This window comes from Solanum stenotomum, unplaced genomic scaffold (genome assembly GCF_019186545.1).
Source record: "Solanum stenotomum isolate F172 unplaced genomic scaffold, ASM1918654v1 scaffold21510, whole genome shotgun sequence".
NCBI classification, from domain to species: Eukaryota; Viridiplantae; Streptophyta; class Magnoliopsida; order Solanales; family Solanaceae; genus Solanum; species Solanum stenotomum.
In genome coordinates, this window is record NW_026026567.1 from 4,457 (window position 1) to 24,447 (window position 19,991).

General features: G+C 34.5%; 2 protein-coding genes across 2 annotated transcripts; both read left to right on the forward strand.

The window, feature by feature from the left end:
* The first annotated feature begins 331 nt into the window (after nt 1–331).
* LOC125851006 (uncharacterized) lies at nt 332–811 on the forward strand. Its single transcript, XM_049530807.1, has one exon. The coding sequence runs from the start codon at nt 332–334 to the stop codon at nt 809–811; it is 480 nt and encodes a 159-aa protein (XP_049386764.1).
* Nucleotides 812–940: 129 nt separating this feature from the next.
* On the forward strand, nt 941–1,552 carry LOC125851007 (uncharacterized). The gene has a single exon (XM_049530808.1). The coding sequence runs from the start codon at nt 941–943 to the stop codon at nt 1,550–1,552; it is 612 nt and encodes a 203-aa protein (XP_049386765.1).
* The last annotated feature ends 18,439 nt before the right edge of the window (nt 1,553–19,991 follow it).

Consider the following 19,991-nt stretch of genomic DNA (forward strand, 5'->3'; position numbering starts at 1 on the left):
AATGGCAAATCTTGCTCACTGAAATTGACATTATATATGTCACTCGAACTACAATGAAAGCTCAAGCTTTGGCTGACCAGTTGGCAGAGCATCCAGCCGATGGAGACTATAAACAATTGGATACATATTTTCCAAATGAAGAGATTAACTCAGTTGAAGAGTAGATCCAGATGAAAATCAGGTCTGGCAATTATACTTTAATGGAGAAATCAACGCAAAAGGCACAAGGATTGGGGAAATTCTCATATCACCCACATGGCAGCATTACCCTGCAACAGCTCAACTTCGTTTCTTCTGTACAAATAATACAACAGAGTATGAAGCGTGCATCATGGGTATAAATATGGCAATTGATTTGGGTGTTCAAGAATTGATTGTGTTGGGAGATTCTTATATACTTATTCGACAAGCTCAAGGTGAATGGAAAACTCGAGACCTCAAGTTTCTTTCATACAAACAATGTGTGGAAGATCTTAGAATTTTTTTTAGATCCATCGAGTTTAGATACATCCCCAGGTTTCATAATGAATTGGTAGATGTCTTGGCTACTTTGTTCTCAATGCTTCCATATCCTGGAAACACTTGCATCACTCCCTTGAAGATTCAAGTTCGGTACCAACGTGGCTATTGTAACACAGTGAAGGCAGAATCGAATGGTGAACCATGGTACCTAGACATCAAGAATTTCTTGCAGATAGGGAAATGTCCCGAACATGCCAATAGAAGCCAAAAAAGAATTATTAGACGTCTGGCCAATGGTTTCTTTTTTAGCGGGGAAATTTTATATAAAAGAACCCCGGATCTGAACTAGTTAAGATGTGTGAATGCTAAAGAAGCCGAGAAGATCATGAATGAAGTACATGCTAGGGTATGTGGACCACACATGAATGGATATGTCTTTGCAAAAAAGATACTTCGAGCAGGGTATTACTAGTTTACCATGGAACGGGATTGCTTTCGCTTAGTCAAAAAATGTCATCAGTGCCAAATTCACAGTGACCTAATTCATTCACCTCCTTCAGAGTTGCACCTCATGGCCACTCCTTGGCCCTTTGTTGCATGGGGAATGGATGTCATTGGACCAATTGAGCCTAAAGCTTCTAATGGACATCGATTCATTTTGGTCGCAATTGGTTGCTTTACCAAATGGGTGGAGGAAATCACTTTCAAAGCAGTCACTAAGAAGGAGGTCATGGATTTTGTCCATTCAAACATCATTTATCATTTTGGTATTTCAAGAATCATAATCACAGATAACGCTGCAAACCTTAATAACAATTTGATGAAAGAAGTAATTGAGCAATTCAAAATTGTGCATCACAATTCTACTTCATACGGACCGAAAGCCAACAAAACTGTGGAGGCTGCCAACAAGAATATCAAAAAGATTCTCAGGAGGATGGTTCAAGTAAGGCTGGCAAACGGACAGGACCGGATCAACAGGACCGGTTATACCGGAACCGGTCCTCGTTACCGGATTTCGTTACCGGAACCGGGTCTTACCGGAATCGGTTTTACCGGAAATTTCCAAATGTTCCGTCCGGTCCCTTAGTTACCGGATTGGAACCGGTTTGGACCGGACCGGAACCGGTTCTTACCGGATCATTGTGTACCGGTAATTTGTTTTATTTTTTTATTAACTTTAATTATTATATAATATTATATTATTAAAAAACTTCAATTCAAAACTTTAAACTTTAAAGTTTCAATTGAATTTAAGTTTAAACTTTAAACTTTAAAGTTTAAAATTGACTTTAAATTTTAAAGTTTATAACTTTATATTGAATTTAAAGTTTAAACCTTAAAATTCAATTTTATATTAAAGTTTAAACTTTAAACTAATATTAAAATAGTTGAAAATTAAATTTCTAAAATGACTTGGATTAAATATAAGAGACTATTTTAAAAGAAAATCAAGGCGAATAGCCGTATATTTATTCAAATAAATAAATTGTACAATACAAATATTAAAAAGAGACAAAGAGCACATAATCTAGGTATTGAATATTAATTATTTTACTAACAATTGAAACTTTTTTAAAAATCTTTTCGTAACTTTTGTATCATTTCAAAAGAAACATTTTTTGGAACTTGTATTTGTCGTTCTTCTTTCATTGCTTCCATACCATCATCACTATTATCACCAAATATTTCATCTATTTCGTCTTCTATATTTGGCTGTTTAATTGTGGTAGTCTGGTATTTCTTCTTTCGACATTGACCCAATCTCGAAACAACACCGATATTTCCAAAGTATCATTTGCTAATGAATATCGATGATCTCCAATCATAAATCTCGCCGCACTAAAGGCTTGCTCCGAAGCGACCGATGATGCTTGAATCGCTAGCACATCTCGAACAATCCTAGCAAGGGTTGGAAATTGATTTTCACGATTCTTCCACCATACTAATATTGGAGGTTGAAGTTGTCCTTCTTCATGCCTAATCTTTTCCCGTGCTTGATTGAAATATAAATCAAAATTATTATTAGTAGATGATTCAAGCTCAAGATAATCATCCATCCAATCATCCGTATCATCGCTTCTAGGTTTACAAGATGGAGGTTCAACTATTGGAATATTTTTTCCATAGATTTATATGTATTATATAACTCTCTAGCTTTTATATATATGNAACAATTTGAGCACAAACCTAAGCCTAATCTTAGTGAAACCGAGGTAATCAATTTGGGAAGTACTGAGGAAGTCAAAGAAATAAAAATAAGTCTTCATGTAAAGAAGGAAATTAGGGATGCCATAATACAACTTTTGTTTGAATACAAAGATGTCTTTTCTTGGTCTTATGATGGCATGCCAGGTTTGAGTGTTGATTTAGTGGTCCAAAATTTGCCCACTCATCCTGATTTTCCACCCATCTGACAGAAAAGAAGAAAATTCAAACCGGACGTGAGTGAAAAAATCAAGGAAGAAATCATGAAACAACTAAATGCAACTATGATCCAAGCCATTCATTACACTGCTTGGTTGTCAATTATTATTCCTGTGCCGAAAAAGGATGGAAAGACAAGAGTTTGTGTTGACTATCGAGATTTGAACAAAGCTAGTCCAAAAGACAGCTTTCCCTTGCCCAATATCCACATTCTAGTTCATAATTGTGCCAAACACAAAATTTAATCTTTTGTAGACTGCATTGCGGGGTATCATCAAATCTTGATGGACGAAGAGGACGCTGAGAAAATTGATTCCACAACTCCATGGGGGACCTATTGCTACAGGCTCATGCCATTTGATCTTAAAAATGATGGGACAACTTACTTGAGGGCTATGACCACCATGCTTCATGACATGATGCACAAAGAAATTGAAATATACGTCGATGACGTAATCATCAAGTCTAAAACATAAGTTGACCATGTGAAAGATCTAAGAAAATTCTTTGAAAGAGCGTGAAGATATGATCTCAAGCTTAATCCAGCAAAATATGCATTTGGAGTTCCATCTGGAAAACTTCTGAGTTTTATTATCAGTAGAAGGGGAATCGAATTGGATCCTTCCAAAATAAAAGCCATTCGAGATTTGCCACCTTCGAGAAATAAGACCGAAATCATGAGTCTACTTGGGAGGTTGAACTACATCAGCAGGTTTATTGCTCAACTCACAACCATTTGTGAGCCCATTTTCAGACTTTTAAAAAAGGATGTTGTTTTCAAATGGACGGAGGATTGTCAATAAGCTTTTGAAAATATCAAGGAGTATCTGTCCAACCCTCCCGTATGGTCTCGCCTGAACCTGATATGCCTCTTTTTCTATATCTTTCAGATAATTCCTTTGGGTGTTTTCTCGGTCAACATGATTCATTTGGGTTTAGGAGCAAGCTATCTACTACATGAGAAATAAATTCACTAGTTATGAACACTCTTAGAAAGGACATATTGCGCCCTAACTTGGGTAGCTCAAAAGTTAAGGCATTACCTTTTGTCCTACACAACTTATATCATATCTAGGATGTACCTTTTGAAGTACATCTTCCAGAAACCAATGCCAACTCGCAGACTCGCGAAATGGCAAATCTTGCTCACTGAAATTGACATTATATATGTCACTCGAACTACAATGAAAGCTCAAGCTTTGGCTGACCAGTTGGCAGAGCATCCAGCCGATGGAGACTATAAACAATTGGATACATATTTTCCAAATGAAGAGATTAACTCAGTTGAAGAGTAGATCCAGATGAAAATCAGGTCTGGCAATTATACTTTAATGGAGAAATCAACGCAAAAGGCACAAGGATTGGGGAAATTCTCATATCACCCACATGGCAGCATTACCCTGCAACAGCTCAACTTCGTTTCTTCTGTACAAATAATACAACAGAGTATGAAGCGTGCATCATGGGTATAAATATGGCAATTGATTTGGGTGTTCAAGAATTGATTGTGTTGGGAGATTCTTATATACTTATTCGACAAGCTCAAGGTGAATGGAAAACTCGAGACCTCAAGTTTCTTTCATACAAACAATGTGTGGAAGATCTTAGAATTTTTTTTAGATCCATCGAGTTTAGATACATCCCCAGGTTTCATAATGAATTGGTAGATGTCTTGGCTACTTTGTTCTCAATGCTTCCATATCCTGGAAACACTTGCATCACTCCCTTGAAGATTCAAGTTCGGTACCAACATGGCTATTGTAACACAATGAAGGCAAAATCGAATGGTGAACCATGGTACCTAGACATCAAGAATTTCTTGCAGACAGGGAAATGTCCCAAACATGCCAATAGAAGCCAAAAAAGAACTATTAGACGTCTGGCCAATGGTTTCTTTTTTAGTGGGGAAATTTTATATAAAAGAACCCCGGATCTGAACTTGTTAAGATATGTGAATGCTGAAGAAGCCGAGAAGATCATGAATGAAGTACATGCTAGGGTATGTGGACTACACATTAATGGATATGTCTTTGCAAAAAAAATACTTCGAGCAGGGTATTACTGGTTTACCATGGAACGGGATTGTTTTTGCTTAGTCAAAAAATGTCATCAGTGCCAAATTCATGGTGACCTAATTCATTCACCTCTTTTAAAGTTGCACCCCATGGCCGCTCCTTGGCCCTTTGTTGCATGGGGAATAGATGTCATCGTACTAATTGAGCCAAAAGCTTCTAATGGACATCGATTCATTTTGGTCACAATTGGTTACTTTACCAAATGGGTGGAGGAAATCACTTTCAAAGCAGTCACTAAGAAGGAGGTCATCGATTTTGTCCATTCAAACATCATTTATCATTTTGGTATTTCAAGAATCATAATCACAGATAACGATGCAAACCTTAATAACAATTTGATGAAAGAAGTATTTGAGCAATTCAAAAGTGTGCATCACAATTCTACTCCATACGGACCGAAAGCCAATGAAACTATGGAGGCTGCCAACAAGAATATCAAAAAGATTCTTAGGAGGATGGTTCAAGGCACTAGACAATGGCATGAGAAACTGCCTTTTGCACTTTTGGGATATCGCACAATAGTGCGCACTTCGACTATGGTTGGGAAGAAAAGAAACCCTCGCTCAAAAAAATCAATCAAAAAAAGAAGTTCCCTTTGAAATTTTAAACTACATTTGACCTGATTCCAAAAGGATACGTAGGCAACCCTTTGGGGTTCGGTCATACAAAACAAATCAATATTCCAGTATTTATAGAAAACTGGGGCATTATTTTAAAATTTTATTTTGATAGAATAGTGTCAAATTGTAATTCAGTTTATGATTTTATTCTAGCAATCGACAATTTGACCAACTCTAAGAATGATAGATTCAATTTGTCTTGCACGAACAATTGATCATCGGGGACAACATTGTTGAGTCAAAAAAAACTTATGAGTGAAAACCCTTGTGGGCACCATAAGTAAAAAATAAAAAAGAAAAAAAAGAGTCTCATCGGTGAAAACCTTTATAGGCACCATAAGACGACAAGAGAGAAGATCTTATCGGTGAAAACCATTGCGGGCACCTTCAGATAAAAGGAGAGAACATCATGAAAATGACTAATTGGAAGAAATATGCAAAGATCACCATTTCTCGATACCTCTGCATGAATGATACATAAATCAATTTTAAATTGATAATGGTTCAAATTTTGAGAACTAAACAACTCAAACGGATCAGGGGTCAAGTCCAAAGTGCATGTCATGGTTCATTCAAAGTCGACATATGCCTCCAGTTCAGTTCTCTTTCTCATTTTCTTCAAAAGGAAATGCCATCCCTTAAGTTTATAGTCTTTCTTGATCCTATCTTTCACACTCTTAAGTCTGATATTTTCCTAGTCTTTTCGGTATAATTTCTTGACAAAATAAGGTAAAAGATTGCAAAGCTTACTGCAGTTTCCCAAAAGTAAAGTTGAGTATCCGAGTTGGCATGCCATCGAGCAAGGACTAAAAACGCCTCAGATCTTTACTAAAAACTTGTGAAGGAACATGATATAGTCTCTTAAGTCATGAAACATTCAAAAAGAAAATTCATTCTTTGGGAAATCAATCGCACCATGATATTTGGTAGTACCAAAAAGATCAAAGCCCCTAGATTGATAAAGAGGAGTATGGTCAAGTCATCAGAATATCAAGGCCACAAACTAACCACCACTTTAAACTAACAATTTAATCTTTGTTTTGCTCAGCACAGGAACAAAAGAAAATGCAGGACTACAAGTCAAAAATGAAACATCACAAAAAAGAAGTTCTCCAAAGTCCTCACATGTTGGTTGTTTCATCTCATGTTATTTTCATTCTTGCCTCTCAATTCGAGAGGTTTGGGCAATAAACACCAATCTTTCATTCAGGTGCAATACACACCAGTGTGAATTCCGCACAATACGCACCCATCATTTATTCATGTGCAAAACGCACTCGTCTTTCTTTCATGTGCAATACACACTAGTCTGAATTTTGTGCAATACGCACCCGTCCTTTATTCATGTGCAAAACACACCAGTCTTTGTGTCATGTGCAATACACACTAGTTTGAATTATGTGCAATACGCACCCATCATTTAATCATGTGCAATATGCATCAATCTTTCATTCACGTGCAATTCGCACCAGTCTAAATCATGTGCAATATGCACCAATTTTTCATTCATGTGCAATACGCACCAATCTAAATCTTGTGCAATACGCACCGATCTTTTATTCATGTGCAATACGCACTAGTCTTTCTTTCATGGGCAATACACACTAGTCTAAATCTCATGCAATACTCATCGATATTTCATTCATGTGCAATACACACTAGTGTTTCTTTCATGTGCAAAATGCACTAGTCCTTCATTCATGTGCAAAACGCATGGATTCTCTATTCATGGGCAATACGCACCATATGCATATCCTGGGCAATACGCTCCAGCATTCATGTGCAATACACACCATATTCATATTTTGGGTGGTACACCTAATCTTAGGTCAACCTACAAAGACAATACGTCTCATTTGAAACTTTCAGGACAACACGCCTCATTTCTCCTTTTCTATCTAGGGTTATACGTCCTAATTCAAGATTCTGATATCTTTTTTTCCTAAAAGAAACACATCATGTTCGAGTTCTTCATTTTGTGATCATAAGTTTTGAGTTTTGAGTTTCAATCGCCAACTCGAGTCAAAACTTGCATTTGAGAATGATCCACAAGCCGCTAAGAGAGCATCAAGATCAATCTCAAAGATAATGCACAGAGCAAGTCGAAGATCAAGACAAGACCCTAAGAAGACACATCAAGTAGAGATCTTGTAACATCTTTAATNATACGTCTCATTTGAAACTCTCAGGGCAACACGCCTCATTTCTCCTTTTCTTTCTAGGGTTATACGTCCTAATTCAAGATTCTCATATCTTTTTTTCCTAAAAGAAACACATCATGTTCGAGTTCTTCATTTTGTGATCTTGAGTTTTGAGTTTCAATCGCCAACTCAAGTCAAAACTTGCATTTGAGAATGATCCACAAGCCGCTAAGAGAGCATCAAGATCAATCTCAAAGATAATGCACAGAGCAAGTCGAAGATCAAGACAAGACCCTAAGAAGACACATCAAGTAGGGATCTTGTAACATCTTTAATGTAGAGAAGCATAGTTATCTAGCTCTTTTATTTTATGTAACTATAGACAATAGATGGTGACAAGCTAACAGAAGCAAGCTTTTTTACCACAATGTTCGATATTTTTAGCTATCAAATTTTCTCGAACTACATTGACCTAATTTTCTTTTAACCAAGGATATGTAGGCAACCTCAGAAGCAAGGTTCGGTCATCTTTTTCAAAATTCCTTTCAATGGAGTTTGAAATAGTAAAAAATTAGCCACTTCGTTCACTTTCTTTGCTTGAAAACTCTTCATGTTTTCAAGCAAAGAGGGGCATGTTGTGAACACCTAATTTTTGACATATTTAATTACTCCTATAATATATATAAGAAGATTATTTTCTTGTTCATGTATTGTTAATTTAATTTATTTAATTTTATTTAGTAATTTTTTACTTCAAAATGTTTGAATTTTGTGTCAATGAGCTGATTTTTTCTTTTGGATTTGGATGATTAAAATTTAATAGATCCAACTTAATGGGCCTATTTTCTTTATTTATATAAAAAAAAATCAGATGACCCATTTCATCTTTTATTCAATTAATGAATTAAAGAAAATAGGGTCCTCTAAAAGGGCAATGAAGTTATTTTCCATAACATTCTCATAGGGAAAGAAAAAGAGAAAAGAAAAACAATAATTTTCATTGGTTCTTTTGGGTGGCTCATTGAGGGGAACAAAAAAAAGAAGAGAAGAGGAAGAAAATTAGAAAGGAGAGGAGAGAGTACTAAAGTCTTCCAAAGGAAAAAAGATAGAAAGAAATAAATGTTTTAGAATAGAAAGATAAAAGGAATTTCTTCTTGTTGTGAATTTGTGGGTTCAACTAGTATTGCTTCCACTATTGTTTGTCAGCACCTTTAGATATTTCTTTTTTACATTTCACATTGTAATCTTACATTAATATATCATGTTTCTTTTATATTTTGATTAAGTTGTTCATATTAAGTTTGTTTGATTTAGCTAAATCTATTGTGATATTTGATATGATTATGTTTGATATTATGTACAAATGTGTTTATTACTAATGTGGTGTTTAGTTTAATTTTATGTCATCATGAAATTGACAAATAAACTTGTGTTTTGCTAAAGAAAAAAAATAATCACAAAGTCTTTTTATGTATTTTAATTTCTGATCATTTTAAGAAAGAAAAAAAGAAAGGTTATTTTTTGCAAAAACACAAAATCAGTCATTTTTTTGCAAAAAATATAAATCTGAACATCTTTTAAACAAAAAAAATATATAGAATTTTTTTTCCTCTCTTAAATAAACATATGAAAGGGGTTATTGAAATAAAAATGCAAATTCAGTTTCATTTTTGGTTAGTAATTTAACTATTAGATAAAATTGGTTATTTTTACAAACTTCTTTCAAAAGAGAGCCATGTAACCATTTTGGGTAAAACTAGAATTTTTACTAGAATAGTCATTTCTGGAATTTTTACTTGATCCATGTGCTTGATTGTTGGACTTAAAAGTTCTCAGCGTGGTTATCGCACCAATTTGTCTAAAACATGGATTTGGGAATTGATAAGCTTGCTGCAATTCTGTCCAATTGCGATTAGTCTCTCTTTATGGTCTCTTCTTTTCTTTTTATTTATTATTTTGGATAGTGTATGAAATGTCTCTCCATGCCAAGTTCTATTAATTCATTTATATGGTGTTAATTTTCTTTTAATAAGCATTTGCCAATATCTACAATCAAGGACAATCAATCTTGGATTGGCTACTGATACATTTTTAAACCCAAAAGCATAGCCTTAGTTGTGATTTTTTTTACAATGGCATTATAGTTGAGTTTTGTTTTGTTTGAATTATTTTTGTTAGATATGCGTTGGACTAATCCTTATTATGCTCATATCAAAACATAGCTAGTCAAAAAAAAGATTCAAAGAGATCACTCAAAAGAGCAACCACATCGATTTCATTCTTGCAATACCAACACTATACATCATGCTCATAACAAGTACTACTCAAGACATTGATATCAAATATAATCGATCCTTTAATCATTTATCAATGAAAACTCAAACATTTCACGACTTTCAAAACTCATGGGGGGCTAAGAGAGAACAGCTAACTGAAACACTATGAAAACAACAAACACATAAAAAAGAGGAATATTGGCACAAGGGCCCTCACCCCACCAAAAAGTAAAATGCAGTGTCCTCAATGCAAAAAAATGAAATGAGTGAGCTTATATAGAGGAACTCCCTAAATGATTTTAGGATCAAACTCACTGACTCATTATTTGGATCACCAAATAAGGTTGTTTGTCGAATGTGCTTGTGGCTATAATGAGAATTTACCCTCAATTTCGGTGGGCTGTAGTGAGATCGCCTTAAGTCCATGGGAGAACCGTCGAATGTCCACGTTCATGATCGAACTTCCCAATGTTACCCCTAACATTTTCCCCATATTAGGCGAAGTACATGAGGTCCGCCCAGTCATATCGGTGTATTGTCAATTTGAGGATACAGTCTAGTAAACTAGATATTGTGCACCTAAAGTTGAGCAGCCCAGTTGGCAAACTCGATGGAGATTTGCACAACAATTATGGCGGATCAGTGAATTCCTCTCTCAATCGTTGATCTTCACTCATGTCTTGCACAAGTGATACCCATATTATTAAAAACAACTAACGCTTTGGTTGCCCTTTCATCCAAGTACACCATTTCAATAACTCGCACGTCACAACCTCCCCCAAAGTACACCCTCAACCTTTGACGATTGACTTTTAATCTCACCCCCTTTGCATCTTCAAATTCAATCGCTTCATTTCCATATACTCTCATGATTTTGTTCGGACTAGTCCACTTGGACTTAAGCTTGCTTGGGAAGAGTTTCAACCTTGAATTGAAAAGTAGGACTATCTCCACCACATAAACTCATGAGGCAAGATCTTTGCATCGTACCACCATTTAACCTTCTCTTTACAGAGAACGGAGCTTTGATATGCTTGCAGCCAAAATTTATCCAACTTTAGGACTTGACACACACGATTCTTAGAAGCCACTTCGCAATTCAAATTGATCCTTTTCAATGCCCATAAGGCTTTGTGCTCTAACTAAACCGGAAGATGACAGACCTTCCCAATCCTAACTTGTATGGAGACATACTAATAGGAGACTTGAATGTCGTGTTATAGGCCAAAAGTGTTTCATCAAACTTTCTTAACCAATAGATGCGGTGGACATTTGCCCATTTGGGTAGGATGTTCTTTATCTCTCGATTTGACACCTTAACATGTTCACTAGATTGAGGATGGTAGGGCATTGCCACTTTGTGCTTGACTTGATAGAAGTGTGACAAATTGACAGTTGCAAAAACGTGAAACTCTATCTCTTTTTCAACCTTCACTAGCATATAATGGACCACACCAACCGGCTTCTTTATTGAACGATTAGCCAATAAGAGCCTCATGTTTGTTGGTTTCGGTTCCTCAAGCCCAAGCTTATTAAATATCATATGTGGCATTAAATTTATACTTTCACCAAGATCACAAACGGCTTTGAAAAAGTACATGCACCAATAAAGCATGGAATTGTGGAAGATCCCGGATCATCTTTCTTGAGGATTGCATTATTTGTCATTACCGCACCACATGTTTGCTTCATTTCAATTGTTTCACAATCTATAACACTTTTCTTTGTCACTAATTCTTTCATATATTTAACATAACCCGACATTTCGGTCAAGACATCCTCAATAGTATATTTACTTTCCAAGGATTCACTTTACCAAAAGGTTCACTCATTGTCATTTTTCTTCCTCAATCCTTGAGAGAAAGAAGGCTTTATCCTAATTTGAGACAACGTAGTTGAGGCTTCAATACCGCCTTCTTTTGCATTTTCCTTCGGCTCACCTTCAATTTCCTTTGTCTGTGTTTATACATTCCCTAAGATGATTCATTATCGGAAATCACCAAGTAGTATATCATGTGTATTGTATAAAGCCTATAATCCCTCATTCAGATTTTGGATCAATATTGTCCTTTCAAAATTGTTAGTGAACCTTTTGGTAATGTGTCATGATCCTACCTAGATCAATATGCAGTGGCTCAGTGGGTTAGTTTGGATCTATTGTTTTGATTCTAATTTTATTTAGGTACTTAGATATTGTATGAGTTAATTGTAAAGCTTTAATTTGGTAATAGGAAGGTTGGTGTGGGTAAATTTTCTCCTGAATTTCAACGGATCGGAAAACCAAAGTTCCAACTTCCAACCAAAATCAAAATTTGAAAAAGATTAGAAACCAAAGCTCCAACTTCAACCAAAATCAAAATTTGAAAAAGTTTAGGAATATCACTAAAACAAAAAAAGACAACTCAATCTCAACTCCAACTTAGAATGGCTTCTGTGAGAATGGCTAGGAAATTTAGTGAATGAAGAGCATGCCTTGAGATGTAGTGAGTTGCATTCTATTAGCTTGAGATGCAGTGAGTTGCATTCTATTTTCCAAATTAGCTTTCAAAAGTAGGAAATCTTGAATAGATGAAGGAATTAGGTGTAGCAATCTTTTAAATTTGCACAAAATAAGAAATTTGTAACAGCAAAACGATGAAAATAAACACAAAAAACATTGATCAATTGAAAATAAGAGAAACCTATTTTGAATTATCAAGAAAAAGAAAAAACAACAAAAAACTTGTTTACTAATTGTCAACTGTTAATAATGACTGAAATCTCTCTATAATGAGCACTAAAGAAATTTTAAATTGTTTCTTTTCGTGCTAGGCAACTGAGGAAGCTCAACATTTAAAAAAGTTGATACAATACTATACTGCTTCTTTCATCAAAGTAGGAGATAAGGTTTGGTGTTTCTAAATTTCTAAAGTTAAAATACAATTGTTTTTATAATGTGTTTGTGTCCATCTAGTATTGATACTTAGCTTTAATTTTGTGATAATTTATTTGTGTCCATCGAGTGTTGACACTTAGCTTTAAATTAGGTGACAATATAAGTTTAATGTTAGAAAAAGAAACGGTAAAACTAGAAGATAGTTTAATTGCTATGATAAGAATAACAAAAGAAAATGAAGAAATAGATAGAAAAACAGAAATTGAAAAAATAAAACAACAAGCAAAAAAGGAAGTACAACAATTAGAAGAAGTAAAAAATACTAAAATAATAGAACTAGAAAAAGAACTGGCAATATTAAAAGAAATACCATTTTTCGGAGGTACGGAACTGGTAGTTGAGGAATTCATATTTTTGGTAGTGTGGTAGGTGGTAGTGTAGTAGGTGAGGAATTTATCTTAAAGATTTTATTATAATATTCTTTTTTCATGGGTCTTAATCTTGATATCTCTTTAATATTATTTATGATATATTCTAGATATAACATATCTTGGGTTGCTAGGTACATATATAAATTTTCCTCCATTAATTGTTCTAATAGTTTTATATCTTCCATAGATTCTGTCCAATATTGTAAATATCCGTAGTTCATTTTAGTCTGAATTTATTTCTAAATCATACCATTCTATTCTTTCGAGGTCTAAATCATATAGGTCTATTTCATACCATTGTTGGTTTAATATATCTTCTGATTCGTTATCATTAAATATTTTCTCCCATATTATTCTTCTTAATTCAATTATTTATATATCTTTAAGTGTATATAAGATTAGAGTTTCATAGTTTTTTATCATTTCATCATGCATGTATGTAGTCATGTTCGTTGTTATGCAGGTTTTTTATTTTCTATTATTCCTTCCTATCATATTTATAATTGATTAAATTCATATTAGATCATTATGAACTAGATTATCTGTTTATCATGTTCTCCTGTCACTACTAGCATCGTACTTTAGCAGATACTTTCTTCTTATCAGCGCCTCAACTTTGTTTACTCCCCTAAACGGCTTTCCTCACCTACTGGTTTCAACATTAGGATGGCATAATATAGAAGTTTTCTCCATGTTTCCAGTGTGCTAATAAACTAGAAATCATGATTCAAATAATTCTAACACATAATAACTAACATAAATTTGTTCAATTATATATATGATATTCAGGAATATATGAAATTAGTTCTGCATATTTGTTGAACAATATACCTTTGTCTCTTGCTTATCTATGATATCTGAAGTTTGTTCCATTATCTATTAAGTATGAATATCTTAAATATTTGAGAGTGTTTTTAGAAAATCGTTTAATTGAAGGCTTCAAGGCCTGCCTATTAAGTTACATGTACATTCCTTTATATAGAAAGGAATTTATATCCTATGTCTACAGTAATGTACAATAATGCACGTACTATATTATTTACTGCACAATAATGCACTACCACCTACTTTACAATAATGCATACCTACTACTTTTACATTTGTCCTATTAATAATGCACACCACCTACCATTCATACACTTGTCATCATTATTAATAATGCACACCACCTACCACACCTACTACTTTACACTTGTTCATACTACTTTAATAATGCACATCTATCATACTTTAATAATATATACTACCCTACACTTGACTAATTTACATGATTTTATACTATTTGCTTTTGGCTTTTTTGGCCAAATATTTCTTCTTTGCTTTATATCTTTAGTTGTCTCTATCTTCTTTATCTTCTTATCTCTTTAGACTTTATTCTAGCTGAACATTTGGAATCACGTTGTCTTCTCCATTACATTTTGAACATAGATGATCAAGGTATTTGTGTCCAATTAGCTTGCAATATCTTATTAATAGTTCTGGGGAAATAAATCATGCTTTGAGTGTTCTTGTCGTAGGTCTTTCTTCTGGTTTTAATAATGATAAAATTCATCGTTGGACTTCATCCATATCCGTTCTTCTTAGTTCTCTCGAATTTGAATATATCATTAACTGATCTCTAGAGTAGTAACTCCATATAACATTTTCGTTCAAATAATTGTTTGCTAACTCTTGTATAATAGTTGATATACCAATTATTCTTTTATTGGCAGAAAAACTTGGTATCTCTATTTTTTATATTTCTTCATGTTGTCCAATATCTTCAGGTATAATCATATCTTTGGTTAGTCCTATTTTAATAACTTGAATTGGGGGTTTTATCTCTTCGTATAATATCTCCGCTGGTGTTGTATAAAACTTTACATAAAATAAATTTTCCTTGGTAACTCTTTTATATGTAATAAATGCCTTGTGTAGTTCTGGTATTCCACGTATTTCTTCTCCATCGTATGTGTATACGGTGTTTAATAGTCCATAATTGTAACATGTCCTTACTAAATTGGCGTTAGTTTTTGGTTGTGCGATTAGCTTGTTATAACCTTGTAATTTTTGGGTTAGGTAGTCTTGACTTGGTTTTTTGGTTGTAGTGGATCTAGGATTACGGTTTAAATAGGTTTGGATTTTGTATATATTTTCAATATATGTTCTCGTGACATGGTTATATAATTTTTTTCTCATTTTGTAGGCTATCTGCATAGGTAGAGGTTTGTGGTTCCATAGTCAATGTGTTTCTTGGCATTTTTGGAGTAAATGATTTTTCAAATAGCTGGTTTAAGTTTGTATTCTTATGTTGTTTTTCACTAACTTGTTTACTTGTACCTGCAGCTGTATTTAAACAAATATTATGGGTTTTAAGGTGTTGTCACGCCCCGAGCCTACACCCTGGACATGGCCGGCACTCGAAGACCATTGCTGGTCCCCAAGCGAACCCTCATCCTGGCTGACTCCAAGCGGAATACTAACTTAAGCATACAAGAGCTTAAAACTGAATAAGAGGTTATAAACTCAACTTTACAAATCTTTAAATCAAAAGAAAACTCTGTATAATAGAATATATATACAGCTCGCCGTAAAAGACAACTTTAGTCTTCAAAACATTTAACAAAATAAATGAAGAGACTTCTGAAACTCTATTGTCTATCTATGAAGCCTCTAACTGATAAAGATGGAAGCCGGGACAAGACCCACGACCTCCTAACAACTGATACAACTGAAAGGTAAATGAAATCCTCCGGAAGCAAAGAGGCTTGTCATAGCTAACTGGAACTCCCGGATGTATCAACGAATCTCCTGTTGATGATCCTGAATACCTGTGTCTGCATCATAAAAAGATGCAGGCCAAATGGCTCAGTACGTGGAATGTACGAGTATGTAAGCTGGAAAGCTAAACAATATAGGCTAGAAGAAACACTGAATAAACTGAATAACTTACCTCTTTTCAAACTTTCTCAACTCAAGGAATACTCAAAACTACTCAAACTTACTCAACTCAGAAGATAGATACTGGACTCAGAGACAGATACTCAACTCAAAGATATATACTCAACTCAAAGATAGATACTCAACTCAAGATAGATACTCAACTCAAGATATATACTCAACTCAAAGGTATATACTTAACTCAAGATATATACTTAACTCAAAGATACTTAACTCAAGGATACTCGACTCTTGAATAACTGAACTCAACCTGACTGACTTCTTTCAATATAAGGCAATTTAAAACAAGTGCGATATAAAGAAAGACTGTTTAAAACATGCTATAAACTCTGTGTGTATACAAGGATACAATAAGCCTGAGATGTATATAGAAATACAATTGAACTGATGTATATAAAATACAATAATTTCTGTGTATAAAAATACGATAACTGCTGTGGGAGTTTTCTCTAACCGACAACCATCACATAAGAGCTATAGTGATGATACAGCGATCGACCTCACGCTGCCAGAGCATCTTATACCCGACCAAAGGTATAAGACCTGAACTACCTAATGGATCCACTAGTCAAAACTGAAAAGGATTCATCTAAAAAGTATGATCCTTTTATACCCATGGTGGCTAACATGGTTCTATGAGGGCTGTGGGTTCTTTGAACGCTCCCCCAATTCGGTGCTCGATACTACTCCCAAAAAAAGTACTGGCTCTTATGTTTTTAAAACATATTTATTCCTGCTGATATGAGATAATTACTCAAAAACTAGCCCGAAGGCTCTTTGGAAATCTCAGTTTCCAACCTTGTTTAAATGTAAAGACATTTCTTTAAAACTTCTTTGGGAATACATAGTTCCCTAATAACTTTGAGAAAATGAACTCAACTCTTTACTTTTTACTTTACTTGAAACTCTTTTACTTTACTTGAATTCTTGGCTTGATGTGAAACTCTTAACTTAACATGAAACTCTTAACTTGGAACTCTATACTAACTTGGAACTTGAGCCTTAGAATGAAGTTAAAACGTTCAATGAAGACTATTGAAAAGTTTGAAGACTTGCTTTGACTTACTTAACTTCTAAGCTTAACTTCTAACTTCACTTGACTTGGAAACTAACTTCACTTGACTGGGAAACTAACTTCACTTGACTGGGAATCTAACTTCATTTGACTTGGAAACTAACTTCACTTGAATTGGCATCTAACTTCACTTGAATTGGGATCTAACTTCACTTGAATTGGAATCTAACTTCACTTGAATTGGAAACTAACTTCACTTGAATTGGAATCTAACTTCACTTGAATTGGAAACTAACTTCACTTGAATTGGAATCTAACTTCACTTGAATTGGGAACTAACTTCACTTGAATTGGAATTTAACTCTCCTTGAATTTGAAATTTGGATTCAAGGTGTTTGATCACATGCTACGGATGAGTTCTTGACTTTTAGAATTGCCTTGGAGTGTTGGAAACAACTAGGAAACATAGGTATAATACCTAGGAACATGTATGAAAAAGTGGGGAATGAAGGTAACGGGAAGGATTCGCGTCCTTGGCGCTCTAAGAGGCGCGGGGCGCCAGCTCTCAACTTCAAAGGGGACTGCTGGGCACTCTGCCAGGCACCAGCCCTCAACTTCAAATGGGACTGTTGGGCACTCTGCACTCTGCCAACCCTCAACTTCAAATGGGACTGCTGGGCACTCTGCACACTGCCAGCCCTCAACTTCAAATGGGACTGCTGGGCACTCTGCACTCTGCCAGGCGCCAGCCCTCAACTTCAAAGATTTCAACCCCAATCACTTAGAAACATAAAACCCCTCAACATACAATAGATTCAACTCAAGAATACAATCGGAAACATATCCCTCATCAACAAGAACTTCAACAACACAACCAACAACTTCAACAACCAAAATAAATCTTTTCTTGGAATTAAAAACGAGTTGGTGTGTGGGGGTATGAACCAACCAACACTAAGGATCATAAAATCCCTCAACACACAAGAGATTCAACTCAAAAACACACCCAAATCATGTCCCACAACCAACAATAACTTCAACAACAACTAATAACTTCAACAACAATTCCAATCTTTTCTCAAATCATAAAAATGAGCTTGGTGTGTGGGGGAAAGGATCAACCCACACTAAAGAACTCACATACCTTCATAGGGATCACCCCCGACGATACCACAACGATCTTCTTGCTTGATCTCCTCTTCTTCTCTTCTTCTTCTTCTCTTCTTCTTCTCTCAAAACCCTCACTCTCACTCTTTTAAAAAGGGACAAAAATGATCCAAACATTAGTCTAACACCTCAATATAACCCAAAGAAATGATTATGGAAAAGACCAAAATACCCTTAAAATTTTCGGACTAAACAAACTGCACTGTGCGACTGTGCAACTGTGCCAACAGCCCAACTTCCAAAGGGCATAACTCACTCATACGAACTCGGAATCAAGAAAACTCGGTGGCATTGGAAAGATCATTCCAAGGGCTTTCCATAAATAACTGGAAATTCACCTAAATCATTCTGAGCTAGGAGTTACAACTGCTCAAAGTTGACCAAAAACTCATTTTTTTCCATAGCCAAATTTTCCAGATTCTTTCCAAAATGACTATTTCCAACTCAACTCTTCTTGGAACTCAATGTGCTACATCTAGGGATCTTAACTTAGCACTCAAGAAATTTTATTCCTCGGTAAAATCTCACTCCACATGAAGGACGGCTCGAGTCTTAGTTCGAAAAATTATCTAGGGTGTTACAGGTGTTTCCCAACGTCACCTTTTAGCTCTGGATTTTTAAAGTCTTCCGATTGACTTAGCTCCGCATTTTTACAGTCATGCTACTGACCTGTATTAGCTAAAGACTTTAGATTATCTTCATTAGTCTTTAGCTTTTGTATCTCATTGTCCATACTATCCACTTTTATACAAAATGTAGTAATGACTTTGAGTATATCTTCAATTGTATTTTCTTTCTCAGTCTGAGTAGCTTTGTCTTGATAAGTAATCTGCAATAACATTTTTATCAGTTTTTATTACTTCAATAGTAAATGTAAAATTTAATATATTTAATACCAATCTTCTCATTTCTTTTGTAGTTACTGAATCCTGTATTTTTCTTGTTAGCCACCACTTTACTTATGTGTTATCTGTCCTTATAATAAATTTGTTATATACAATATATGGTTCAAATGATAGTAGACATTTATACACTGAATATAATTTTTTCCTATTTATTTTCCATTTTATTTCTGTATTAGTAAATGTTCCTGAATAATATCTGCAATGATGTTCTATTTTTTCTTCATCATTCTTGTATTTTAAGACTCCTCCATAACTTTTTTCACTAGCTTCTGATTCTACTATATAAGTAAATTTTTTGTTTTCATCCGAAAAATATAGTTTAGGTAGGTTCTTACATAAAAGTTTTATTTTTTGTGTTTGTGTTTGGTCTTTTTTATCAAACTGGTATTCTACATCTTTCTTTAATTTTTGTTGTAATAGTTTTAAATTCCCTGCTAATTTTGGTATGTATTCTCTTACTTGATTTACTAGTCCTAGAAATGATTGTAATTTCTTTTTTGTATCTAGTTGTTCATTTGAGTTAATTATTTTTTGTACTATATATGTGTTTACATTTTTATTCCATTTTTATCTATTTGTATTCCTAAGAATTCTATTTGCTTTATCATTATATCTGCTTTCTTTTTACTTAGGCTTATACCTGAGTATTCTATGATA